We start from the raw sequence: 26,832 nt of genomic DNA on the forward strand, positions 1-26,832 counted from the left end.
ATAAATTTTAGAAGACTGGAAATAAAATACCTAGTTTTCTGGTATATTTTATTAATTTATCATCTTACCTTTGGTAACTCAGATGCTGTATGATATGCAGCTGTGGTCTTTTAGATGAATTCCCTTCTGTTCACATTCTAATATTTCATCAGAGCTGATCTCTGAGATGCTGTTTGCATTTGTATTTACCTTTTATGTTTTTAATAGAGAGCCAATATTCACTGTATTATTTTCATTTAACTTTGTAAACAGATCTGGGTTCTAGAAAACATTGTACTTTAAAATCATAATGCAAATATTATATTATCTATCCTTGAGGAAAATTTAAGATAAATTCTTGAGAAGAACCTGCTTTTCTCCCCTCATTCCCCAGACTGCAAATATACAAAAACTGGAACAGAGCTTGTCAGCTTCTGAAAAGATCATTGCTTCTCTGGAAAAGACTAAGGCTGCTGACCAGGTAAGGGGTTTGGAGGTTTTCTTATTCCTTGAAAGTTGAAGCTGTGTCCTTCTCTGGCATATTTATGTTGATAATCTACAATCCAGTCCCCTTTTCCTTTTTTCTCAAAATTTATTGACAAGTATTGAAATACTGCTACTTGTTTTAATAAAAACCAGATTATATAGTAAGTTTAGAAAGTGATAGAAGGAAGTTTTGTCTTTTGTCTAGAATCATCTAGCTATCATCATTTCTAGTAACACATTTGTTTGCTTGTCTTGCCCATTAGACTGGATCTCTTAAAAGTAAAGGACTATCTTTTGCCTCTTTGTATCCCCAACGCTTAGCACAGTACCTGGCACATAGCAGGAGCTTATTGACTAACTAGCATTTCATATGCTGTTTAATAATGAGTATGTGATACCTTTCTTAACTTATGAATTAAATGGCCACAGTTTAGTAGCTAAAAGGGTGTGGAGGGCCATAGATGAAGGAGACCAGTTATTTCATTAGTTACAGCAATGTGTATCTCCTTCCCTGATAACCTTTATTCTTTTGGCCTTGTGACTTTTTATTTTCTAGGAAACTACATTATTAAACTTATTAAGAATTATCTTTGGGGAGCCTAGGTGGTTCAGAAGATAGAGAGCCAAATCCTGGATCAAATTTGGTGTTAGACACTTCCTAGCTGTATGACCCTGGGCAAGTCATTTAACCCCAGTTGCATAGCCCTTACCACTCTTCTGCCTTGGAACTGATACTTAAGATCCATTCTAAGACAGAAGGAAAGAGTTTTGAGAGAAAGAGAGAATAATCTTTTAGATAGGAGTATATTTTGTAGTTATTTAGATAGGGCATATTTAATCTTAATGATTATAGAATGAGATCCTTGTCACTTTTATTTGGAGGATATTTTCACAGGATTTGGTGTGCTATTCTAGAGTCTAATAGGGGTCCCCAAACTTTTACACAGGGGGCCAGTTCACTGTCCCTCAGACTGTTGGAGGGCCAGACTATAAAAACCTAACCCTAACCCTAACTGGGCAGCAGCATATACCTTCGGAATCCCCTCCTCCAGATCACCTCTCACCATGCTGATGTCTTCCATTGTGCAGCCACATAATCCTTTGTGTGGAGCCTTATTCTAAAGTGCCATGCAAAGGATTATGTCACCAGAAGTAGTACTATATGTGTGTGATGCCACCACATACAGTGCTCTTCTCACTGACCACCAATGAAAGAGATACTGCTTTCGGAAGTGCGGTGGAGGCCCGGATACATGGCCTCAGGGGGCCACAGTTTGGGGACCCCTGTTCTAGAGGGATATGGTTGCTCTAAATCTAGATTATTAAGGCATTACCCTAGATCTGTCAATGACCTCCAGATTGATCTCTGTTTCTCAGGTTGCTCTGTGTTCCAGACTTTCTCATACTACTACTGCTAAAGTTACTTTAAATATAAAACTAAATAATGTCACGTCCCTACTCAGTAAATTCCAGTGTCTCGCTATCACCCCTAAGATCGAATTTTAAAACTTCTATTTAGTTTTTAAACCTTTTACAAAAATTCCCCAGCATTTTTAGGCTGATTATATATTACTTGCCCTCCTTCACTGTGCTTTCCCCGCCCATTTAGCTTTCTCTGCTCTTCTCACACAGCCCCTTTTCTCTCCCATCCATGCTTTATCATAATCATCTCATAGACTGCTCCTCTTCCTTCAAGACAAGATCTAAGTACAACCTTCTAGTTGAAAATGCCCTTTCAAATCACCTTATATTTTTACTTTGTATTTACTCTCTGGATATTTTTTTCCAGATATATACATATAGGTACTTGTTATCAATCCTGCTGAAACATACTGCTTAGGAGTAAGAATTGTTTTATTTACTGTATTTGTATCTCCTGTGCCTAGCAAATAACAGAATTTCCTAAATGATTGTTAATTAAGTACTTGACTGAAGTTTAAATGAAAGACTGAAGGAACAGATCCAAGATGGTAGAGAAAGTATAGTACCCATCTGATCTCTATCAAATTACCCTCCAAAAAGCAATGATATGCTGCTCCAAAATTTATTTTGCAGCATTATTACACCAAAAGACAAGGTGAAGCAATTTTTTTGGCCCAAAACAACTTAGAAGGCCCACATGAGGGATCTAGCACACCAAGGTAGAGATGGAGCTCAGGGCACCAGGGCAGTTCGGATCACAGCAACAGGCTTTGGGCACAGCTAAAGCAGCAACCAAGGCTTCCAGAAATCAGCTACAGATGATAAGGGGGCAGTCAGACAACTTCTAAGAAGTTAATAGCAGGAGGTCCCTTTGCTGGCTCTTGGTGAAAGACTCTTCTGCATTGCCCATACACAGAATCTGGGACACAATTGTAATGTGAGGAGGAGTACCAGTATATACCAGCACTTGCAGCCACAGGGGAACAGTGGACCCTGGTCATGGTTCTAAGGGGTAAAAGAGTACTTGGGGTTACTCACCAGAGCATAGGCCTAGAAAACATTAAACATACCTCTCCTTACATCATGCCACCTTGGAAGAACCAAAAGCAAATAGATCCCAAGTACCAGCTCTGAAGCCAACAGCACAAAGAGCCTGAAGCTTGGAACAGTGTTCTCTTCAGAGTTACAGAGACCAACTTTAGAGGATTTTTTTTTTTAATACTAACGTGCAAGGAAATGAGCAAACATCAACAAAGAAAGTTATTTTGCTGACAGGGTATACTCAAACTCGAAAGAAGACAACAAAGTCAATACTGCAGCATCCAAAGCCTCTAAGAAAGATATTAATTGCTCTCAAGCCCAAAATGAATTAATGGGGGAGTTCAAAAAGGATTTTTTAAAATCAAGTAAGATATAGAAGAAGAAAAATTGGGAAAAGAAGTGAGAGCGATACAGGAAAAGAGCCAACAGCTTGGTAAAGGAGGCACAAAAAAATACTGAATAAACGAGTATTTTAAACAGAATAGGCCATTTGGTAAAAAGAGGCATAAAAGTCCAAACAAAATTCTTAAAGAGCAAAATTTCCCAAATGGAAAAAGATACATAAAAATGCACTGAAGAGAAAAACTTCTTAAAAGATAAGAGTTGGATCTTTGGAAAAAGAGATACAAAAAGTCACTGGGGGGGGGGGTACTTTGGACCAGTGGAAGTTAATGACTCCATGAGTTATGAGACGATGAGATATCAAAAATAATCAGAGTCTAAAGAATGAAAAAATATAAGAAAATGTGAAATATCATAGGGAAAAACAACTGACCTAGAAAATAAATCCAGAAGAGATAATTTAAGAATTATTGTACTACCTGAAAGCCATGATCAAAAAAAAAAAAGCTTAGATGTCATCTTGAAAGAAATTATCAAGGAAAAAATGTCCTGTTACTCTAGAACCAGAGAACAAAATAGAAATTGAACAAATTCTTCAATCACCTCCTGAAAGAGATCCCAAAAGGATAACTCTCAAAAATATTGTAGCCAAATTCCCAGACTCCCAGGTCAAGGAGAAAATATTGCAAACAGCCAAAAAGATTATTCACATGTTTTGGAGCCACCTCAAGATAACATAAGATTTAGCGATTTCTACATTAAAGGATCAGAGTCCCTAGAATAGGATATTCCAAAGGGCAAAGGAGCTAGGACTTCAACCAGGAATCATTCCAGCAAAACTGGGCATAATCCTTCAGGAGAAAAAATGGGTATTCAGTGAAATAGAAGACTTCAAACATTCCTGATGAAAAGACCAGAACTGAATGGAAAATTTGACTCTCAAATACAAAGACTCGAGAGAATCATAAAAAAGGTAAACAAGAGAGAGAAATCAAAAGTCATTCAAAAAAAAGTTAAACTGTGTACATCCCTACATGGGCAGATGATTCTTGTAACTCCAAAGAATTTTGTTATCATTAGGGCAATTAGAAGGAGTAAAGGGGGCAGCTGGGTAGCTCAGTGGATTGAGAGCCAGGCCTAGAGATGGGAGGTCCTAGGTTCACATCTGGTCTCAGACACTTCCTAGCTGTGTGACCCTGGACAAGTCACTTGACCCCCATTGCCTAGCCCTTACCACTCTTCTGCCTTGGAACCAGTACACAGTATTGATTCCAAGATGGGAACGTATGGGTTTAAAAAAAAAAAAGAAAACTATCTGTAATGGGGATAAACTAGAAGCCTTCCCAATAAGATCAGGAGTGAAACACAAACCAGGATGCCCATTATCACCTCTATTATTTAACAGTATACTAGAAACACTAACAGTAGCAATTGGAGAAGAAAAAGAAATTAGAGATATTAAAATAGGCAATAAGGAGATCAAGCTATCACTCTTTGCAAATGATATGATAGTCTACTTAAAGAATCTTAGAGAATCAACTAAAAAGCTAGTGGAAATAATCAACAATTTTAGCAAAGTTTCAGTATACAAAATAAACCCACATAAGTCATCAGCATTTCTATATATTTCCAACCCATTTCAGCAGCAAGAATTAGAAAGAGAAATTCCATTTAAAATTACCCTACACAATATAAAATACTTAGAAATCTATCTGCTGAGACAAACACAGGAACTACATGAACACAACTATAAAACACTCTCCACACAATTAAAACCAGATCTAAACAATTGGAAAAACATCAATTGCTCATGGGTAGGATGAGCTAACATAATAAAAATAACAATCCTACCCAAATTAATTTACTTATTTAGTGCCATACCCACTGAACTACCAAAAAACTTTTTTATAGAATTAGAAAAAAAATAACAAAGTTCATTTGGAAGAACAAAAGATCAAGGATATCCGGGGAAATAATGGGGGGAAAAAATGTAAAGGAAGGTGGCCTTGCAGTCCCAGATCTCAAACTATACTATAAAGCAGTGGTCATCAAAACAATTTGGTACTGGCTAAGAGATAGAAAGGAGGATCAGTGGAATAGAATTGGGGTAAGTGACCTCAGCAAGACAATCTATGATAAGCCCCAAAATCCCAGTTTTGGGGACTAAAGCCCACTATTTGATAAAAACTGCTGGGAAAATTGGAAGACAGTATGGAAAAGATTTGTTTTGGATCAACATCTCACACCCTACACCAAGATAAACTCAGAATGGGTGAATGACTTGAATATAAAGAAGGGAACTATTATTAGGTGAATACAGAATAGTATACTTGTCAGATCTTTGGGAAAGGAAAGATTTTAAGACCAAGCAAGAGTTAGAAAAAAAATCACAAAATGTAAAATAAATAATTTTGATTACATTAAATTAAAAAGGTTTTGTACAAACAAAACGAATGCAACCAAAATTAGAAGGGAAACAACAAACTGGGGAAAAACCTTCATAACGAAAACCTCTGACAAAGGTCTAATTACTCAAATCTATAAAGAGTTAACATCAAGCCATTCTCCAATTGATAAATGGGCAGGGGACACAAATAGGCAATTTTCAGATAAAGAAATCAAAACTATTAATAAGCACATGAAAAAATGTTCTAAATCTCTTATAATCAGAGAGATGCAAATCAAAACAACTCTGAGGTATCACCTCACACCTAGCAGATTGGCTAACATGACAGCAAAGGAAAGTAATGAATGCTGGAGGGGATGTGGCAAAGTTGGGACACTAATGCATTGCTGGTGGAGTTATGAATGGATCGCACTGCTAGGTTTATACCCCAAAGAGATAATAAGGAAAAAATCCTGTACAAGAATATTGGGAGCTGTGCTCTTTGAGGTGGCCAAAAATTGGAAAATATGAGAATGCCCTTCAATTGGGGAATGGCTGAACAAATTGTGGTATATGTTGGTGATGGAATACTATTGTGCTAAAAGGAATAATAAAGTGGAGGAATTCCATGGGGACTGGAACAACCAGAGGAATTGATGCAGAGTGAAAGGAGCAGAACCAGGAGAACATTGTACACAGAGGCTGATACACTGTGGTCCAGTCAAATGTAATGGACTTCTTCATTAGTGGCAACGCAGTGATCCAAACAACTTGGAGGGATCTATGAGGAAGAACGCTATCCACATTCAGAGGGAAAACTGTGGGAGTAGAAACATTGAAGAAAAACAACTGCTTGATTACATGAGTCGAGGGGAATATGATTGGGGATATAGACTCTAAATGATCATTCTAGTGCAAACATCAACAGCATGGAAATATGTTCTGATCAAGGACATGTGCAAAACCTAGTGTAATTTCACATTGGCTACGGGAAGGGGTAGGGGAAGGAGGGAAAGAAATATGATTCTTGTAACCAAGGAATAATGTTCTAAATAAATTTTTCCAAAAAAAGTATAGACAGGGTGAGGGCATGAACAGAATATGATGAGATGTCATTGAAAAATAGAATAAAATTAAGGCATGAGAGAGGCGGTGCATTGAGGGGAAGAAGAAAATAGAATGGGGTAAATTATTGTACATAAAAGGTATGAAATAGCCTCATAGTGGAAGGGAAGTTGGGGGAAGTGGGGAGGAGAACATGTGAACCTTACTCTCATAGGAATTGGTTCAATGAGGGAAGAACATACACAATCAGTTGGGTATAGAAAGCTGTCTTATCCTATAAGAGGGCAAGGGGATAAGAGATGAGAGTGGGACTGATAGAAAAGAGGGCAAATTAGAGGGAGATAAAGGTCAAACTAAATGGGTAAATAAGATGGAAAGTAAGGCACAATAATTATAATGGTGCAAAAATGTTTTACACGTCTCTAGTAAAATACATAGAGAAATTAGTTGAATATAAAAGAATATGAGCCATTCCCCAGTTGACAAATGGTCGAAGGATATGAACAGGCAGTTCTGGACAAAATAATAAAAGCTCTATAGTCATGTAAAAAATGTTCTAAATCACTATTAATTAGAGAAATGCACATTAAAACAACTCTAAGGTACCATCCCACACTTATCAGATTGGCTATTATTACAGAAAAGAAAAATGACAGAATTTGGAGGGGGATGTGGGGAAACTGGAACATGAATGCATTGTTGGGGGGAGTTGTGAATGGATTCAATCATACAGGGAAGCAATTTGGACCTATAAAACAAAATCAACCTTTGACCCAAGAATGCCATAACCCAGAGAGATTAAAAAACCAAAAAGAGTAAAGACCTCTATGTACAGAAACATGACCATTCTTTTTAGGGACAGTAAAGATTTGGAAAATGAGGGGATACCCATCAATCGGGGAAAGGATGAGTAGATTATAGTGTACAGTTGTAATGGAATACGATAGTGCCAGAAGAAATGACAAGCAAGAGGAGTCAAAAAAACAAACCCTGGAAATCTTACATGAACTGAAGTAGAGTGAAATAAACAGAAACAGCAAAACAGTGTAGTGACAAGGAATACTATACAATGAACAACTGAATAACAGTTATTCCTAGTACAATTATCCAACACTTATTCCAGAATGACTCATGATTTTTTCTAAAAATGCTGTCAACTTCCTGAGAGAACTGAGTGAACCCAGAACAAAGCAAACTTTCACTTTATTAGGTTTTTTCTATTTGAATTTCCTTCCACAAAAAGATTAATATTGGAAAATATCTTACATGTTTGTACATGTAAAATATATGAGGTTACTTATCTTAAGGAGAGTGAAAGGTTGAATTTGTTGAATATTCTTTGAAAAATGTTGGAAACTTTAATTGTAATTGGGAAAAAGTAAAATAAAAATTTAATACCTAGAAAAAGTGTGACCCATTTGAATTTGTAATGCTTTTACTAAATGTTATGAAGTAATTTAAAAAATAAATAGAAGACTGAAGAAAGTATTAGGTATTCTAAACATCCCTGAGAAAATTGCCCAGACTTTGTGTTTTAGTTCCCTGGAGTAGTGAGTTTCCCAACCAACATCTGTAGGTCATATTGTTTTATTCCTTTAAGCCAATTTCACTGTTGAGATCCCAGGGAAATTGACTGAAAAGGTAGTTTCCAAGGTAAGCTATTTTCCTTACATTCAAGGATCAAAACCTTGGATTGTGTTAGTTATTAAGAAGTCAATGAGAGAAGTAGATGAATGCACTGATTTTGGTAGTTGGGTAAGCTCTTATAGACTGGACAATCTCTCACTTGTTAGGAGCCCTCTGTGAAACTTTATAGGTCCCTTGGTGTTGCAGCAGAGCAGATTAGTATGGAGCGTGAGCTAGGTATAGATTAGAATAATCTCTTTTAAATGAAAATGGGAAGGCAGCCTAGAACTGGAGTTCTGGTCATTACCATTAGCAAGTAATGGTAAATGCACTATAATTAAATGATATTTTTCTTTCCTTTTTAGGAAGTCATAACTAATCTCATGAGTCAGATCCAGGACCTACGATCATCTGTCAGTCAGAAAAATGGAAATATAGATATGTTAACAAGAGAACTAGAGGACATTACAGTAAGTTCTTTGGTAACAAGATGTTATCAAGTACAGTTGGACTGTATTCTTTATAATTATATGCCTAGAAAATTACCACTTATTATTTTCCTTTTTTTTTCTTTGAGGGATCTATAATATCATTCATTAATGTAGACCATAGCCTCTGTCCCTAACAGTTTTCTCATCCTCTGCATTTTTTGTCTGTCTTAACAAAGATTTTTTTTATCCACGATTCTTATCCATAGTTAAACTTTACAAACATCTATAATTAAGATTAGGATTGCCTTATTATGTGTCTCAAACAAGTATGGTAGAAGAAAACTAGCCATAGTAGTATACAAGATAATGATAGATATTGATCTGTAGGTTTTAATAGTTAAGTACATTAAAGTCCCTCATTTGGAATCTGATATCAGGCATTGGCCTCATATATTACTCTGTTATCTCTTAAGGGATCTCTTCGTGCCAGTGATGATGTTTATCACATTGGCTACTTGCCTTCAATACAGAATTTCCCAGTCATCAGGCTGGGATTTTGCTGCATGCTAAAATAAATTTTAATTTGCATTGTATTCAGATAAATAGCTTTTTTGATCATAATATTTTGTTCTTTAGTACAAATATAACTCTACCTTGACTGAAAAAGATGACTATAAAGCAGATTTAAAGAAACAAGAAGAACAGATTATGGAACTGAAAGAAGCCCTTAATTTGAGAAAGTTGTCTGATGATATTGAGGTAAATTTTTCTGTTATGTTTGTTTCTCTATTAGATGAATGTGTATGCCAGTTTTTATCAGTGACTATTAGTAAACTTAAAACCCTAGATGGTTATTAAAACCAAATGCCCTTTTCTAGAAATATTTAATATTGGTTACATGGGAATAGAATATTTTGATGGTTAATTTATAATCTTAAACATTCTCTTGGCAAGATGTCCTAGTAAGCAGAAATCTGGCCTCAGAGTAAAAAGACCCAGATCCTTCTTGTACACTTTGGTTATGTGGCTCTAGACTATTTTTAAGGATGAAGACAAAGGAGTCTTAAAGAGGATTCTTAAGGTTTTACATTATTACTTGGTAACAAGTTATATTATTGACAGATATGGAAAAGTAAGAATAAGTGGAGTAAATGAGGAAAATAGTTTAGCTTTTGTCATTTAATTTTCTTATGATGTTATCTGAATGGATATATGCCATAGGCAACAGAAAACATGAATTGGAAGTTAAGCAAGAGGTTAGACTGGAGGTGTAAACTTGAGAAGATGTTTGATGAAGGTGATGAATATATAGAAAGCCAAAACTTATTAGGGAAGAAGAATCTAAAGGAAGAGCTTAGAATGATCAGAGCTAAGGCTGACATAGACCCAAGAGGAAATAGCTTTGTTGAAAAAATGATCAGAGCTTTAAGTTTTGCATAGTACTTTTGTAAAAATGAAATTATATATCTCTAATAATAAAAATATTATATTTTATGAGGTTTATTAAATGATCATTAGAAATCAAGGAATAAAGAGGATACAAGATAAAAACCACGTGCCCGTGGCTGGTTAGCCCATTTAAAATCCCCGCACTTAGCTTACCACCATACTTTCTGCATCTTTGCAAACGAAGAGCACCTGTGGGAGGTGTTACTGCCAGTTAAATACCAAAAACATGATCTAGCCAACGTGGAAATGCAGGAGAGGTTATAGGGAATTCTGGGAAATACCAAGGACTTCTGGGGAATTAAGTCTAGGGTTCAAAATCTCCATTTATACACTTTATGTATGTTATTTAATATCATAATAACCCTTTTAGAGAAGTGCTATTATTATCCTTCTTTTACAGATGAAGAAACTGAGGCTGAGTGTGAATATGACTTGCCCAGACTTGCACATCAAGTGAGTGTCTGAGGCTAGATTCGAACCAGATATTCCCCACCTATAGCACTCATATCTCCTACATCACCTAAGATTTAGATTGACTAAAAAGAGGCATGATTGTCATTAGGTAAATTTCAGTGTCATGTAGGAAGATACCAGAAGGCAGGTAGTTTTAAATAGATGATAAGGAAAGAAAGAATATTTAAATCACCTAAGGAATTTGGCCAAGGACTTAGGACTATTGGATCAGATTTAACAGAAAGGCAGATTTTAGATAAAAACCAGGAAAATGGAGACTAATATGAGGAGAGTTGGCAAGAGTAGTACCAGGGTCAAATAAAGGTCAGTGGTTTTTTTGTTGGTGATTTTTGGGAGAGAGGATGTTTTGGTTTGTGAATTTTACTTCTTCCATATAGAGGAAGCTAGTACTACACTATTCTTCTCTGAAGTTGTCAGCTAGGACCTGTGCATACATACAAAAATATTCCTAGCAGCTCTTTTTGTGGCGGCAAAGAAATAAAAATGGAGGGGTTACCCACTAATTGGGAAATAGCCTACAAGTTGTGGTATATAATTGTGATGGAATACTATTGTGCTATAAGAAATGACAAGGAGAACATGATTTCAGGAAAACCTGGGAAGTCTCATATGAACTGATGCAAAGTGAAGTGAGCAGAACCAGGAGAACATTGTACACACACATAAGGGCAATATTGTATAATAATAAGCTGTAAATGATTTAGCTTTTCTTAGCAATAAAATGATCCAAGACAGTTCCAAAGAATTTATGATAAGAAATGCCATCCATCTCCAGAAAAAGAACTGATGAATTCTGGAGTGCAGATTGAAGCAGATTTTTTTTCACGTTATGCCTCATATTTTTTCATGATGAGGGTGGTATCGGGGAGAAGAAAAGAGTGGGGTTGTTTTTTCATAGGAAAGAATTTTTAAAAGCAACATTGTCCCCTTAGGCATCCTGGAATCTTTACTAGTTTCTGACAATAGGGACATTTAATTGCTTTGGAGTCATATTCAGCTTCTTATCTCTGGCATAGCAGCTAATTACACTTTATTCTGTCATATTCTTTTTTTTCTGATTTTTTTTAATGTCTGGAATTGTTGTTATTTGTTTCCTTGTAAAAGTCAAATACCATGGGGGCAGTGGGTGGCTTAGTGGATTGAGAGCTAGACCCAGAAATGATAGCCTCAGACACTTCCTAGCAGTGATGCTGGGCAAGTCCCTTAACCACCATTGCCCAACCCTTACCGCAATTCTGCCTTGGAACCAATACACAGTATTGAGTCTAAGACAGAAGGTAAGGGTTGTTTGTTTTTGTTTTTTTTAATAATTTTATTTATTATAGCATGAAAGAGACACCCTGTTAAAAAGAGCACTGGATTCAATCAGACAACTGAGTTCTAGCCCTGGTCATACTTCTCATTAAAACGTGTGAGCCTGAACTAAGTAACTTCTTTTCAGTCCTCAGTTTCCTCATGAGTGAAAAGAGGGACTAAGCTGGATAATACCTGAATTCTTAATTCTCAGCTCTGCACCTGAGGACACTATAGAAACAAGTCATTGCCATGGATGATCTTGAAGACTGTGACCTTGTTTTGGGCTACCTTTGTAGCCCCACCTCACAGTGTCTTGCACATAGTGAGCACCTAATAGGTGCTTGTCAACTGTCTGAAATGCCTTAAGTAATACCAAAAAAATGAAAAAGGTCCTTGATTTTAGTTAGGAGAAAGAGTTGTATTGGATTTTTTATTTTGCCCTTATCTTAATTATTAGAATCTATACTGAGTATCAGTTTCAAGACAGAAGAAATAAGGGCTAGGCAATGGGGGGTTGTGACTTGCCCAAGGGCACCCAGCTAGGAAATGTCTGCAGCCATATTTGAATTCAGGACTTCCCCCTCTGCTGTCTGGCTCTCAATCCACTGAGCCACCCAACTGTCTCCAATTGTATTGGATTTTTATTAAGCACACCTTCTATACTACCCCAAACCTGAAACTAGGCTGTTTCTACCCTAACCTTTTCCAGAGCAGATTGCCATTTCAGGAGGTAATTTGGCCTCAGTAAATGGGTTTGTGTTTCCTCGCAGAAGGAGAAAAGTCAAAAATTAATAAGCATTGTCCTATTTATTTTGAGTTAAAGTTCTTGCCAAAGGCTTAATTACATTATTTTTTAAGTGAGGAGGCAAAAATGCACCTGGTGATGGCAGTTAAACAACCACATTTTTTCATTGTCCTGCCATTACTTCTCCAATGACTAACTGCAAGAATGAGTTCTTTCTCTTCTCCATCAGCTAACATTTGGTTCTGTGATTGTGGCTTTAAAACTTCATTGAAAGTTGATACTAAATTTTTTAAAAGAAACTGAATGCTACATATATCAACCACACTTATCCCTGAAGAAGAGATGAAAAAATGTGCCCTCCCCCCCTTTGAAGAGATACAGGGTTACGGATATAATATATATATACTGCCAGACTCAATTGCTGGGCTGATTTAGCTTTTCTTTCTTATTCTCTGTTACATGGAGTTGCACTCTGAGGAGGGGAATTGGTATTGAGAATGAATTGAGAAATAAAATGATGTAATAATTAAGGACATTAAAGAAAATTGTAAAGTGACACTTAATTTTAAGGGTTTTTTAATTGAATATATAAATAGTGATTACCAAATCTCTGTGGTATCAGCATTAATAACGTTGCTTTTTTCCTTTGGGGGTTGGGTAATATTATATTCTAACAGAGAGACATGTTATGTGAAGATCTGGCTCATGTCAGTGACCAGCTAAACAAATTAACAGAAGCCTCTAACAAGTATCCAGTGCTGCTTCAGTCTGCCCAAGAAGAGCTAGCAAAGAAAGAAGCTTTTATTCAGGAGCTTCAGGAACAGGTATATATCGGATGAGGGTTTCTTTCTAAAAAATAAGCCATATGCCTTAGCATTAAGTTGATAAGAATTTATTCATTTACTTGACATATTAAGATAAAGAAAAATACACATTTTTAACTAACAAGGTGATTGGAATAAGTCACGTGGTAGGTACTGCAACTGCCATAGGATTTGGGGTCAACATTTTGTTCTCTTTCATATTGTGAAATATTCCACCTATAAGAATTTTCACATCCTCCAAAAGCCTGCATTTTTTGTGTTGCCATGACACTTTTATTTTTCTCAAAGTTAATATTTTACTTTGTTTTCATAGCTAAGCGAAAAAGTGAAAGAATTGGAACAGAGGAAGAATGAATATAGTTTGAAAATGAGACATCTGGAATGTGCAATGGATTCCACTGCTGTACTTCCACAGGTACTGTTAGAACAATGGTTCCATTTTTAGCAGAGAGAACAGCTTCAGAGATTACAGAAGTGCCCACTTGAAAAGTATTGAGAGAAAAGATTGATTTTTTTGTTTTCAAAATAGTTCACACACAATTCAGAGACAGCTGAGGATAGTGGGAAAGTATTGGCCTCCAATTCAGCCTTGGTCTGAATCCTGTCTCCTTCCAGCAACTAACTCTGTGCTATTGGGAAAGTCACATCACCTCTCTCCCCCTGAGTCTCTTCACATAGTAATACCTGTAGAATTTGCCTTTTAGAGCTGAAATAGTTTTTATAAAATGATTTGCAAAGTTTGAAACCTCATGTATGTGTGACCCTGGGCAAGTCACTTAACCCCTATTGCCTGGTCTTTACCACTCTTCTGCCTTAGAACCAATATATAGTATTGATTCTAAGGTAATGGTTTAAAAAAGAAAATAAACCTATAAAATGCCAGCTGTTATTAGAAATGGAAAGATTCTTTCTTTATACCTTTTGGCTAATCGAACAAATTCTATAGACTTCTGAGTGGAAGACAATAACTAATAGGTATTTTCAGGTTTATAGTGCTAATATAGTTAAAATTAAATTATTATTAAAATTACTCAAATTAAAAATGAAAATCTACTATATCTTGCAGAGTCCTAAAACTCCACCTAGTTTTCGAACACATCTGGCAAAGCTCCTAGAAACACAAGAACAAGAAATAGAAGACCGAAGAGCATCCACAATCTCCTTACAGTATCTTGTAACAAAACTGAATGAAGAGAGAGACGTCAAAAATACTGAAATCCTTAGAATGAAGGTACTTGCTCTTTCCTGTTAAACAGTTGTATCGCTATTCTTGAAGGCCAGAGGAACAACTTAATTTTCTATAGCACTTTTATTTCTCGCTTTGGGAAGGAGAGAGCTTGAGTATCGCTCCCAAGAAGGCAATGATGCTCTGCAGCAACTCCTGTTCTTCCTGTGTCAAGAATGGGGTGTCAGTGGTATCCTCTACTCTGGAAAGAAGGAAGAGCCCTGTGCCTGGGAAATATGGAGGTCCTCAGGGACTTTGGAGAGAGCAGTTTGTAAGAATTTGAGAGGGTAGTGAGTGAATTAGGAAGGAATCTGGATACCAGCGTTAGGGAGTATCTGCAGCCTACTTGTAGTCAAGGGAAAGATTTGGTTGGGGCGTGATTCTAGTTGTTTGAATAAGATCCCACAGGGAGGCTGTGGGAACAAGGATTTCAGCTTTGGCAAGGAGGGGGCCCAACCATTCTCTGGAGTCAGCAGGAAAGAGGCAAGAATAGGAACAGATTCACGATTTTAAGAGAGAAGTAGGACTGCGGGAGCTTGTACTCAATGGTTCTTTTGATAAAATAAGCGAGATCATATACTAAGAAAGAGAGTCTCTCAAGGTTTGGAATAAAATTTTCATAGCCTTATTGTGCAGTAATGAATGCCCAAATTACATATATTTTTATTGTTGTACACAAATAGACCCATGACTCCCTCCAGCAGTATTCTGCTTATGTTTGTCAGAATTAAAAAGGAAGATGGTTATCAGGCCTTCAGTAATTAAATATTCATAAGAAATTAAAATATAGCAAGAGTAGTATTTCTTTGTGGTATTTATGGCCCATGAAATAAAATACGTCTTACTTGGTGCCAGATAAGAATTGAGAATGGGGTGGAGATGAAAGGTTAAAGAAAAAACAAGAGTCCCTGCCCTGAGAGATTACAGTCTAAGGAAATGAGTGAGAACAGTTAAATGTGAACTTGCTTTGGTCATTGTGAAGAGATTTTATACTTACTGAATTTATCTGTGAGAGGCAGCAGGGTATAGTGGATACATAGTGGCCAGCCTCAGTCAGGATGGTCTGGATTCAAGTTCTACCTGTGACAGTTCCTGGCCACAGAAGCCAGGGCAGCTAAATAACAGCAGCTATATTTGGGGCTAAAAGTTGCAAAGCAGTTGCCAATATGCATCTGTATAGAGGGTTTCCTCACTGGGAGTTCCCTGTGCCAATGAAGTAGTAACTAAAGTCCAAAGGATAAAAGGAAGGTTACTCTGAACTGTATTTTAAGTTAGAACCAGGAACCTATCTTCTGCTCTTCTTACATTTTCCTGTAATTTGAATTATTACTTATGAGATGTTCTACAAACAGAAGTAAAAGTCTATGCTAAAGTGCTTGTTTTTCAATTATTATTTTTAACTTTTTTCTTTTTAAGTTTTGAGTTCCACATTTTCTCCCTCTTACTCCATCCCATGCCCACTGAGAAGGCAAGCAGTATGTACTTGTGATATCTTACAAAATATGTCCATATTAGATATATCCCACTCCCCACTCCCCCACCCAAAAAAAAAAAAGTGAGGAAATGTACTTCAACTTGCCTTTCAGAGTTCATCCCTTATCTCTGGAGGTGAATAATGGTTTCTCCACATGAGTCCTTTAGAATCATGTTGATACGAGTGGCCAAGTCTTTGCTAGTTGCTCAGTATTACAACATTGCTGTCACTGTGCACAATGATTCTTCTCATTTCACTTTGCATCAGTTCATACAAGTCTTGCCATATTTTTCCGAAACTACCCCCTTTTAATTAGAGCACAATAGTACTCCACCACAACCACCTAACTTATTTAGCCATTCTCCAATTGATAAATATTCTCTAGATTTCCATTTCTTTGCTACGACAAAAAGAGCTGCAGTTCCTGCTGTGGCGTCTACTGCATCTGCCACATGTGTGGTCTCTAGACAGACTTTACCAGACCTCCACCCCAGTGTTATGGACTTCTCCTGCCTACTTAAGTTTTCTTAGGCTGAAAAAAATATCTCACTGGACTTTTTGTTGGCTGTGCCACTTGAAAATATGATTTAAAGGCATTATTTCAAAGTTGCTTGGAAGTTGATAAAGTTAAGTTGAGTGGGTAGCCCTAACCCACCATCTTTTTTCCACATGAAAGACACGTTTTATATGTCTTTAGGAACAGTTATGTGAATTAGAAAACACACGCTTAGAACTTCAGCAGCTAACAGAGACAAATCGAAACTTACAGAGACAACTTGATGATATTAAGAATCAAAAGAAAAGCAGGTAAGAAAAAGTTTCCATATTATCTAGTTTGCTTGCTTTATTGTGATTATTTAAGGAATTAATTTTTCAATAGGGAAATTTAATTCTCTTCCCTATGAACAGTAATTGATAAGGTTTAACACTTTCCAAAATGTTTTAAGTAAGTTAAATAACTTCTTGGTGGTGCCTGGAAATGATTGAACCAAATTTATTTCTAATATGAATTTTAAATTGATTTGTTATTAATGAGAAACAGGATGATATAGTAAATGGAGCAGTCAGCTTTGGAGTCAAGAAAACCCGAGTTCAATTCCTTCCAGGGAGCTCTGTAAAACTATACATTAGTGAAGAAGTTTGAATTCCAGAGAGTTCCTCCACACTAATGGAATCATAAGTCTAGACCTTCCCCCTGAAGCACCACCAAAAAAATTGTTGCCAACATTAATAATTGACTGAGATACAATTTCAATTTGGGAGAATACGCATGATTGTACTTTGTAATTTTTTTCAGTATTTTTTGTCATTTTTATAGTGAACAAAAATATCCCGATATTCAACAAATTAAAAAAGAACAAGAAAAGGAAATTATTGAAGAAAGACTTGCTAAGGTATGCTCCTGGTCTCATCCTTTCTAGTTCCCCTTTTTTATTTCTTTAAACATTTTTGTTGTTTTTCCATGGTGTTAGTTATTCTTTCTGCATATTAACTACCAAATGCTAACTCTTAAAAAATATCTTTATTGAAATCCAGTTTTATTCCACCTATATCTGATTTCTAAAAAACTAGCTGCAAAGTATGGGACAATAGCAGAGATAGCTAGAAATCATTTCTTGTGAAGAAAGCGTGGTGGGCTACAAATATAGAACTAACAGCACGATATGGTATAAAAGCTGACCCAATCAGGAACAGTAGTAATAAAAGATACAGAAAGTTATTTCAATAATAGTTTTGGAGCATGATGAGTTTATAATGACAATAGGACTTCAAATTTGAGATCTCCAAAGATTGTTGGAGATCCAAGAATGTCTGCATAAAGATAATTGAATATATAGGACTTGATGAGTCCACCCAGAAAAATAATAGAGAGAGAAGAGAAGGCCCAGAGCAGAGTCTTGAGGAATACTCTCAATTAGCAGGTATGACCTAGATAAAGTTCCAGTGAAGGAAACTAGGGAAGAGTAGTCAAATAAGTAGAAGGAAAACCCGGAGGGGAGAAAATGATCAACAGAGTCAAAAGCTGGAGGAAGGACAAAAAAGATAAGGATGGGAGAAAATGCCATCACATTTGACAAGAGACCATTGATGGAGCAACTCTGACATAGTGGATAGGGTGCCAGGCCTGGAGTTGGGAGAACCTGGGTTCAAATCTGGCTTCAGACACTTCCTAGCTTTGTAACCCTGAATGCACATCACTTAAACCCAATTGCTTAGCCCATGCCCTTCTGTCTCAAGTAAGGATTTAAAATAAAAACTTAAAAGAGAGCATTAATATGGAGAGTTTCAGCTAAATTGGGTCAGAAGCCAGATTATAAAGAATTGAGCATTAAAAAGGAAAAGCAAGTAGAAATTCACTTGGTATTAACACCCTTCTCAAGTTTAGCCAGAAAAGAGAGGTGATAAATTGTGAGGATGAATGAATTAAATGAGGGTACATTTTCTTGGTTTTCATTTTTTTAAGGATGGAGAAGACATGAGTATGTTATAGGCTGCAGTGAAGCAGCCAGTTGACAAGGAAAAGTTAAAGATTCATGACAGTATGAAGATGATAGAGGGAGCAATCAGCTGGTGAAGATGGCTTGAACAGAAATATGTGTGCTTCTAGAGATGCTAGTCTTGGCAGGAAAAGGAACTTCTTGATCGAGATGGGTAAAAGAATGGAGAGTGGAAAGTATCTGAGGGATATAAAGTGAAGAAAGGAGAAAAGAATAAGGAACTCTCACATGACTAATTTTTTCAGTGAAACAAAGTTCAAAGCTGAGAATATGAGGAAAGGAGATGCAAAAGGAGGTTTGAAGAGAGAGAAAAATGTTTGTAAGAGTTTTCATGTTCTTGGAGATAAGGAATTGGTTCAGGAGATGTGAAAGGATTATCTGGCAGCAGTGAGGGCCCAGTTGAGATGATGAAACAATTTGTAGTCAACCCCAGTCATCATGGTTTTCTCCAGCTTTATTCAGCAGCATGAGAACTGTAGTGAAGGCAGAAAATGGTGAGAAAAGTCTTAAGGGCAAGGTTTGTCAGTGCTTTGGGGTAAGAGGGCACAGGACTCAGAACAGAGGAGAATAGACTACAGTTGAACTGACTCACCAAAGGGTCAAGATAGGGAAGGGAAGAGAGTGTATCCAGTGTAAGGGTGAAAGCCTAGGAAAGAACTGAGGAATGGAGGTCATGGTATGTGCTGATTTTCTCTCTTAGTGAAGGGAAACATGATGGTAGAAATAATGTCAGGACATGATCAGAAATAGGATAAGGGAATAGACAGAAGAAATAAATGATAAATTACCTGCTATTTTTTCCTCTTCCTACTGATAAATAGCACTGTTAATTTTAGTATACCCTCAATATATGATAGCATATAAATAATTAGAGCAAAGACTGTTGGTTTCATTTTTCATTATGGCAGGCAAAGGAGACAGATGGATTTTTGTCTTTGAAATTTATTTTAAACAAGTCTTTTAAAACTTTAATGTTTTTCCATTTTGTTCTTAAACAGAATAAAGCAATTGAAGAAATGCTGAAAATTAAAGCAGAGTAAGTGAAATATTACTTCATGTTTTTAAAACATTATTCTAAATCTTTGCTCTTCATTCTGTAATCATAAAGAAGGAAGCATTTGTTAGATTAATAAGGAATGAACTTTGGCATTATTTATAATTTTTTGTGTAATTAAAAAATCTTGGATTTCACAACATAAAATGACTTCCTAAATGAAGTGACTAAAGGATAGGTATTGCATAATTATATGTGTATTTACATATTTATATTACATATGTATTTTATGTAATGTCATATATTATTGCACAATAATGCCAGACATATATGTCAGTGTATCTTTCCTGTTTTCCTACTCAGCAAGACTACAAATTCCTTGTCTAGTTAATCAAAAGTAGAAAGATTTTTGGTTGTTGTTAGTGTTTAAAAGGCTTGGGGAAAATTCTGGATCTTCATTCTACTCACTTGCTATTTGTATTTTAAAAAATTGAAATCAAACTATTGCTAAAGTCGATTTATCCCTTAGTATAAAAGATGAAGGCACAAAATGCCCTCCTATAGCAGTATCTCCTGCCTCTTTTTCACTCCCTTCCTATAATCTCTTCCTGAAACTTCACGTCTTTGTAAATTACATTATTGAAGGCTTTCCTGTAGACCAGAGATGTCAAACATTCATTCCACACCAGAACCTGATTAATATGTAATTAGGAAATGTTTAACAAAGTAAATAAAAATATATTCAAACATAGATAATGTTTATATATTATTTTCTAAGTCAATATGCAACCTGCGAGATCCTTAATGTATGGTCTAGGATGACCACATGGATTTCTGTTCCCAAATAGAAATCCTTTTGTGTGCAAAAAGGAAGAAATCCAAAGATCAGGCAAACAAGTTAATATGACCACTCAGGATTCTGTTTTATAGGTCAGGGGTTATTTTTTCCTTTTTTTTTTAAACCCTTATCTTCTGTCTTAGAAGGCAGAAGAGTGGTAAGGGCTAGGGCAATGGGGGTTAAGTGACTTGCCCAGCGTCACACAGCTAGGAAGTGTCTGGAGTCAGATTTGAACCCAGGACCTCCTGTCTCTGGGCCTGGCTCTCAGTCCATTGAGCCACCCAGCTGCCCCCTATTTTTACCTTTTAAAAAGTACCTGTACATCTTAGCAGGTCTTATACATCTAGTCCTATACATCTTAGCATGGACAAATGTATGAGTAATTAGAGTGAGCATTTATGAAGTGTTTACTGTGAACATGGAGGCGATACTGGATTATTGGAGGATATTCCAGTAAAAGTTGTACATTCTCAGTCTTTAGCAAGCTAGAAAGGTTCATTCAGGCCCAGGCCTAGTAATAAGCTCACTAAAAACTAGTCAACATTGTTGTTGGGGGGTTATATCGTGAACAGTTCGTGAATATCTTTTATTAAGGCCTAGAGAAGTTACTAATGGAAACATAGATGTCTGAAGTCATCAAGGACTCATGCACTCCTTGTGACTGGCCCAATATAGAGGCCCCTTCAAGGTTTAGACCTAATGTGTGAAGACATTTAACATTTCTAACATATCATGCCTATCCAAAAAATTCCATTTGTCTTTATAGATTAGAAGAAGTCAAAGGTGTCCTTACAGGCAAAGAGATAAGCTGGCTTAAAATGATGGAAGAAGTAGAACGAACAAGAGCTCTGGAATCTAAAGCCTTCCAGGAGAAGGAACAGCTGAGATCCAAGCTAGAAGTCGTCTATGAAGAAAAAGACAAAATTTTACAGGTTTGTTTGTTTACTTTCTCCAGTATTGTCTAGGTCCCTTGTATCTATAGAATTAATCTGTACAAAAGTCTGTAATACAAAGTCTTGGGATGAGAGAAAAGGGAATTCCCCATATTTTTTGCTTTAAGTATAGGTGCTCTTCTGTCTTTCTCCAGTGAAATACTACTCAAAATATTCTAGAAGCATAAATAGCATGATGAAAACCACTTCTCCTTTTTCATCCTTTTATTACAGGAGACAAACATGCTAAGGAAGCAAGTAGAGTTTCTTGCAGAAGAAAATGGAAAATTAGTAGGTCACAAAAATCCAAACCAGAAGATTCAGTACCTGGTGAAACTGAAGAAAGACAATGCCAGACTCACTGAAGTATGTTTTAATGCTGAAATCACTAATATGCTGGTTTTCATTAGTATTTAAAATTAATTGGAATTCTATTATTTACCTGATATAGATTAAGAAACCCACTCCAAGACATTTTTAAAATATCCATTTTATTAGGTCCTTGCATTCTGTGCAACAAATATACCTCCTGTCTTATTCGTTTAAGTATCATAAATATCAGATACTTAACTCTAATTTTATTCTGAAGAACTGAAAGTTTGGGTAATTTTGATTTAATATTTTAAATTTCATGATGTCCAGAAGCATATGTAGTTCTGTCAGAATTAGAGCTTTATTTTTTTATTCTCTCCTTTTCAGGAAGCTGAAAAATTACGTGTTGAAAATGTCTTCTTAAAGGAAAGCAGAAAATATGACTCTTATCAAGATCCTAGCCAAGTACCTTGAAGTCATCATGATTTAGGAGTCTGTTTCCTTTGTCATAAAAGTGAAATCTTTTTTCTCCCCTTGTTAGTATATATTCAACAGATAATTATTCTAGTGGCAGCCCAAAGTGTAATAGAGCATTTTGACTCCCTTTAATTAGCAGCCTTCTTATGCCATTCCAATTCCCAAAACCAGCTGCAAATACTGGAGACTTTTTTTTTGTTTGTTTGTTTTGAAAAATAAAACTCAGACTGGAAGGGTTTACCTAGAGACTGTGATGCTATACATTGCTTTTTGTTTTAACTGAAGACTCCTGACATGTGGGTTGTAGGAGTTGGTTTCAATGTGCTTTGATGTTATTGAGCTTCATTTCTTGCCGTTATTCTTCTCTGGCCTTTTCTACAGCATTTGTCCCTTGGATATTCAAAAGCAGCTTTTCTAAATACTTATTTTAACATCGCATTCTATTTTTCAAGACTCCTCTGGTGTTATTGGGCACATTTGCCATTATTAGAGAATTTGACAAAATTTTTAATACTAAACTTGTTGTCTGTTAAACAGAAAAAACTTGTCCTAGCACTATGTACTAACAAAGTTTATCTGATAGAAAAAAATAATAATATTGGCAATATTAATACTTTTCTTAATTATCCAGGAATAAAATCATTTGCAAGTTGTTATATAACAGTACCTTAGAGAATGGGGGGAGATTGCTATTCTCTCCCAAAATCCAGACTTCTGCCTTTTGAGGAATAATTTCCCACATATAAATTACAACTAATTGAATTTCCTGGAGCAGAATAACTTTTATTTCTTCGCTTTGGGGATACATCATTCTGTCTTTTCAGCGGAAAATATCTAATATTCTTGCTTGCTCTAATTATCAGTATCTTTGAGATTCATTATTTAAAAATAGGACTGCAGCATGTACGTGCATCAAACATTCATATAGTTCTTTTATTCATATGGTAACTGTGAAACACAATCAGAGATCTGGAATGATGGACACATTTTTCCTGCCACCTCTGCTTTGGAGATAGAGACTTAAAGAGCAAGCTGATTTCCAGGTTGGTATCTGTCTTGAAGGAGTCGCTTGGAGATTTCCTTGTTTGATTCTCCTAGGCAGCTGTGCCGGTCAGCAACATACCTGCATTATAGAACCAAGCATGACAGTTGCAAAGATTCCATTCTTCAGGATTCACCCTGTTCATCTTTAAACTTTGGTGACTGGAATCCCACAGACCAGGCCTTGTACTGCTTGCCAGACTCATCAAGGCAGGACAATTTAGACCCTAAACTCACCTACTGGCTTAGAAGCGGCAGAACACCAGGACAAAAGTATCTACCTTTAGCTCCTGAGGAAAAAATAATGTTAAAACTATTTCTTTAAGGAATACCAGCAAATTCCTCTATTTGTTTTGTGTCTTTTAGATGATAATTGTTCTAAATTCTCAGGTTAGAATTGAAAATAAAGTTTGTATTGCGATTTTGTAAGAAAGTTATTGTTATGCTTCTTATTTCTTAAGTGTACACGGGTTGCATGGCTGGAAATAATTATAAGGTGCATGTGAATCTAATATTTAGGAGTGTCATCCCTGCACAGATGATTTCACAGATATCTGTGTTGAGCCCTAGTCTGTCTTCTGAAAACCAGTTCCCTTTTAAACATTCCAAACTAAAAGTCCTGTAGGCATCTTAAATTCAACATAATAAAAAGAGAAATCATTATTTTCCATGCTATGAACCCACCCCTTTTACAACCCTCCCAATTTCTGTCAAGGGCACTACTCTTCTAGCTGTCAACTATTCATGGCATTTTCCTTGATTCCTCATTCTTACCCCACATATAGTCATTTGCTGATCTTTTTGTTTCCTCCGCCACAGGATCTTACTACTCAAATAGCTATCACCTTAGTTGAAGTATTTGTCTAAGTGGTCTATGTGCTTGCTGAAATTGTTAAAAGTGATTTTCCTAAAGCAAAGATCTGGCCATGTCACCATTAAACTCCAGTGGCTCCCTATTGCCTCTAGGATCAAATATAAATTCCCCTATCATTCAAATATTTTTTCTCAACCTGGTTTCAACTTTTGCAGCCATAATACAAATTACAGTCAGTTCTGCTCTAGCATGATTTTTATAACTTTGGGCATAATTCCAGCTTTCTCTCCAAAATGATTGGATCAGAAAAAATAAATCATCTAGAAGAACAAAAGGTCAAGAATATCAAGGGAATTAATGAGAAAAAATGTGAAGGAGGGTGGCCTAGCTCTACCACAGATCTAAAGGGATAATAATAGTCAAAACAATCTGGTACTGGCTAGATACAAATAGAGTGGTAAACTGATGGAAAAGATCAGATGCACAGTACTAAATGACCATAGTAATCTAATAATTGATAAATCTGAAGATCTGAGGTTCTGGAATAAAAATTCACTATTTGACAAAAATTATTAGGAAAACAGTATGAAGAAATTAGATATAAAACAATATCTGATACCTTATGCCAAGATAAAGTCAAATGGATACATGATTTAGATATGAAAGATGGTACCATAAGCAAATTAGGGGAGCATGGAATAGTTAAGCTATCAGATCTGTGGATAATGGAAGAATGTATGACCAATCACGATAGCATTGCAGGATAATAAAATAGATAATTTTGATTACATTAAAAAGAGGTTGCACAAATAAGACCAATGCAACCAAGATTAGAGGAAAAATAAGACTGGGGGTGGGGGGGGGGGAGATCATTACAGAAAATCTGACACTTCATTTCTCAAATTATAGAGGCTACAATCTATAAGAATACAAGTCCTTATTGATAAGTGGTCAAAGGATATGAACAAGAGTTTTCAGAAGAAATAAAATCTATATATAGTCATGAGAAAAAAAAGGCTCTAAATGGTTATTGATTAAAAATGCACATTTAAAACATCATTATCAGTTGGCTAATATGACAAGTAGAAAATGACAAGTGTTGGAGGCAATCTGTGAAGACTAGGACACTTGGTAGAGTTGTGAATTGTTCCAACCCTCCTGGAGAGCAATTTGGAACCATGCTAAAAGGATTATAAATCTCTGCATAACCTTTGATACAGTAATACCACTATCAGATCTGTATCCTGGAGATTTTTTAAGGGGGGGGTGCATTGAAGAGGATATTGCACAAATAGAAATTTACCTTCCCCCCTTCCCTTCCTGGGACCACACAGGTAATGTCTACTACCTGGGTACCTGGTGTGAGCCTGGACTTAACTGGGAGGCTAGGACAGGACAAAAAGAACCAAGAGGTTATAAAAAGGGCTAACCAGAAAGTTCAGGAACTCTCTGTCTCTGGCCTACCAAGGAACTTCCGTGCTGGAGGTCTGTTGTAGGAGACATGTGGAAATTTAGACTAGGGCTCCCTTTCTATCTCTCATCTTCTACCTATCTAAGTAATACCAATAAATTATACTAAAATCTAAGGGCCAGAACCTATACATACAAAAATTTAGCAGCTCTTTTTGTAGTGGCAAAGAATTGGAATTAAGGGCATGTCCATCAATTGGGAAATGACTGAACAAATTGTGTATGATTGTGATGGATTACCATTGTGCTATGCTTCCAGAAAAACCTGGAAAGATTTACATGAATTGCTACAAAGTAAAGTGAGCAGAACCAGGAAAACACTATGCAGTAATAGCAATTCTGTACAATGATAATTTAGTTATTTTCAGCAGTACAATGATTCAAGACAACTCCAAAGGATTCATGATGAAGAATGTTATCTACCACCAGAAAAAGAATTTGAATGGAGTCTGAATGCAAATAGCAGCATACCAGTTTTCACTTTATTTTCTTCATAAGTTGTTTTTAGTGATATATCTTCTTACACAATATGACAAACATGAAAATATGAAACATATCAAATTGCTTTTTGTCTTAGGGAGTGGGAAAGGAAAAGGTGAGTTAACTTGAAACAGTATATGAGAAAATGAATGTTAAAATTTGTTTCTACCTATAATGAGGGGGAGGGATAAATATTTTTAAAATGAGGCACTTGGATTCTTTGGCCTTAAAAATCCATTCCAGAGGAGGCGGATTTAAGATGGTGGCCTAGAAGCAGCAGAAGTCCAGACCTCTGAAAACCCTTCCTTACCAATCACAAACTGAATGCTCCTGGGGGACTGAAAATCAAACCTAACAAGACAGAGCCAAGGAACCCCTCTGCTGGACTCAATTCAAAAGGTACACCCCCCCCCCAAAAAGCCGAGAACACTCGGGTATAAGGGGAAGGCAGAAGGAAGGTCCCAGGACCCCACCCACCCACCTAGAGTGCTAAGCCTCCAGCGGCAGCAGGAACCTCTGGATGGGCAAGGGCAAAGGCGCTGTCTGGAGGGTGTACATTGCAGGCAGGGCTGTGCCAGGCAGCAGGGAAGGAGCAAAAGAGGGAGAATAGAGCAGGCAGCCTGGTCAGAGCGTGGCAGAGACCCTCCATATTGCTCCAGCCTTCTAGGAGGTTTTGGCCTCAGCACACCCAGCCCAACCCAGCTGAACTTA

The 26,832-nt window shown here is 36.4% G+C and overlaps 1 protein-coding gene across 1 annotated transcript in view; it reads left to right on the top strand.

Annotated features, from left to right (window-relative positions):
- Positions 1 to 23,790, top strand: part of KIF15 (kinesin family member 15) — a 68,180-nt gene extending 44,390 nt beyond the window's left edge. The window contains exons 24-35 of the mRNA XM_001379339.5: positions 374 to 460; positions 8,713 to 8,817; positions 9,415 to 9,537; positions 13,420 to 13,566; positions 13,880 to 13,981; positions 14,633 to 14,797; positions 16,963 to 17,072; positions 17,584 to 17,659; positions 19,762 to 19,799; positions 21,362 to 21,527; positions 21,762 to 21,893; positions 22,227 to 23,790. Coding sequence (XP_001379376.2) covers positions 374 to 460; positions 8,713 to 8,817; positions 9,415 to 9,537; positions 13,420 to 13,566; positions 13,880 to 13,981; positions 14,633 to 14,797; positions 16,963 to 17,072; positions 17,584 to 17,659; positions 19,762 to 19,799; positions 21,362 to 21,527; positions 21,762 to 21,893; positions 22,227 to 22,313 — 1,338 coding nt within the window. The 3' untranslated portion in view covers positions 22,314 to 23,790. The remainder of the gene's footprint in view (positions 1 to 373; positions 461 to 8,712; positions 8,818 to 9,414; positions 9,538 to 13,419; positions 13,567 to 13,879; positions 13,982 to 14,632; positions 14,798 to 16,962; positions 17,073 to 17,583; positions 17,660 to 19,761; positions 19,800 to 21,361; positions 21,528 to 21,761; positions 21,894 to 22,226) is intronic.
- Positions 23,791 to 26,832: the final 3,042 nt, after the last annotated feature.

The sequence above is a fragment of the Monodelphis domestica genome, chromosome 5, assembly GCF_027887165.1.
Source record: "Monodelphis domestica isolate mMonDom1 chromosome 5, mMonDom1.pri, whole genome shotgun sequence".
Classification (NCBI taxonomy): domain Eukaryota; kingdom Metazoa; phylum Chordata; class Mammalia; order Didelphimorphia; family Didelphidae; genus Monodelphis; species Monodelphis domestica.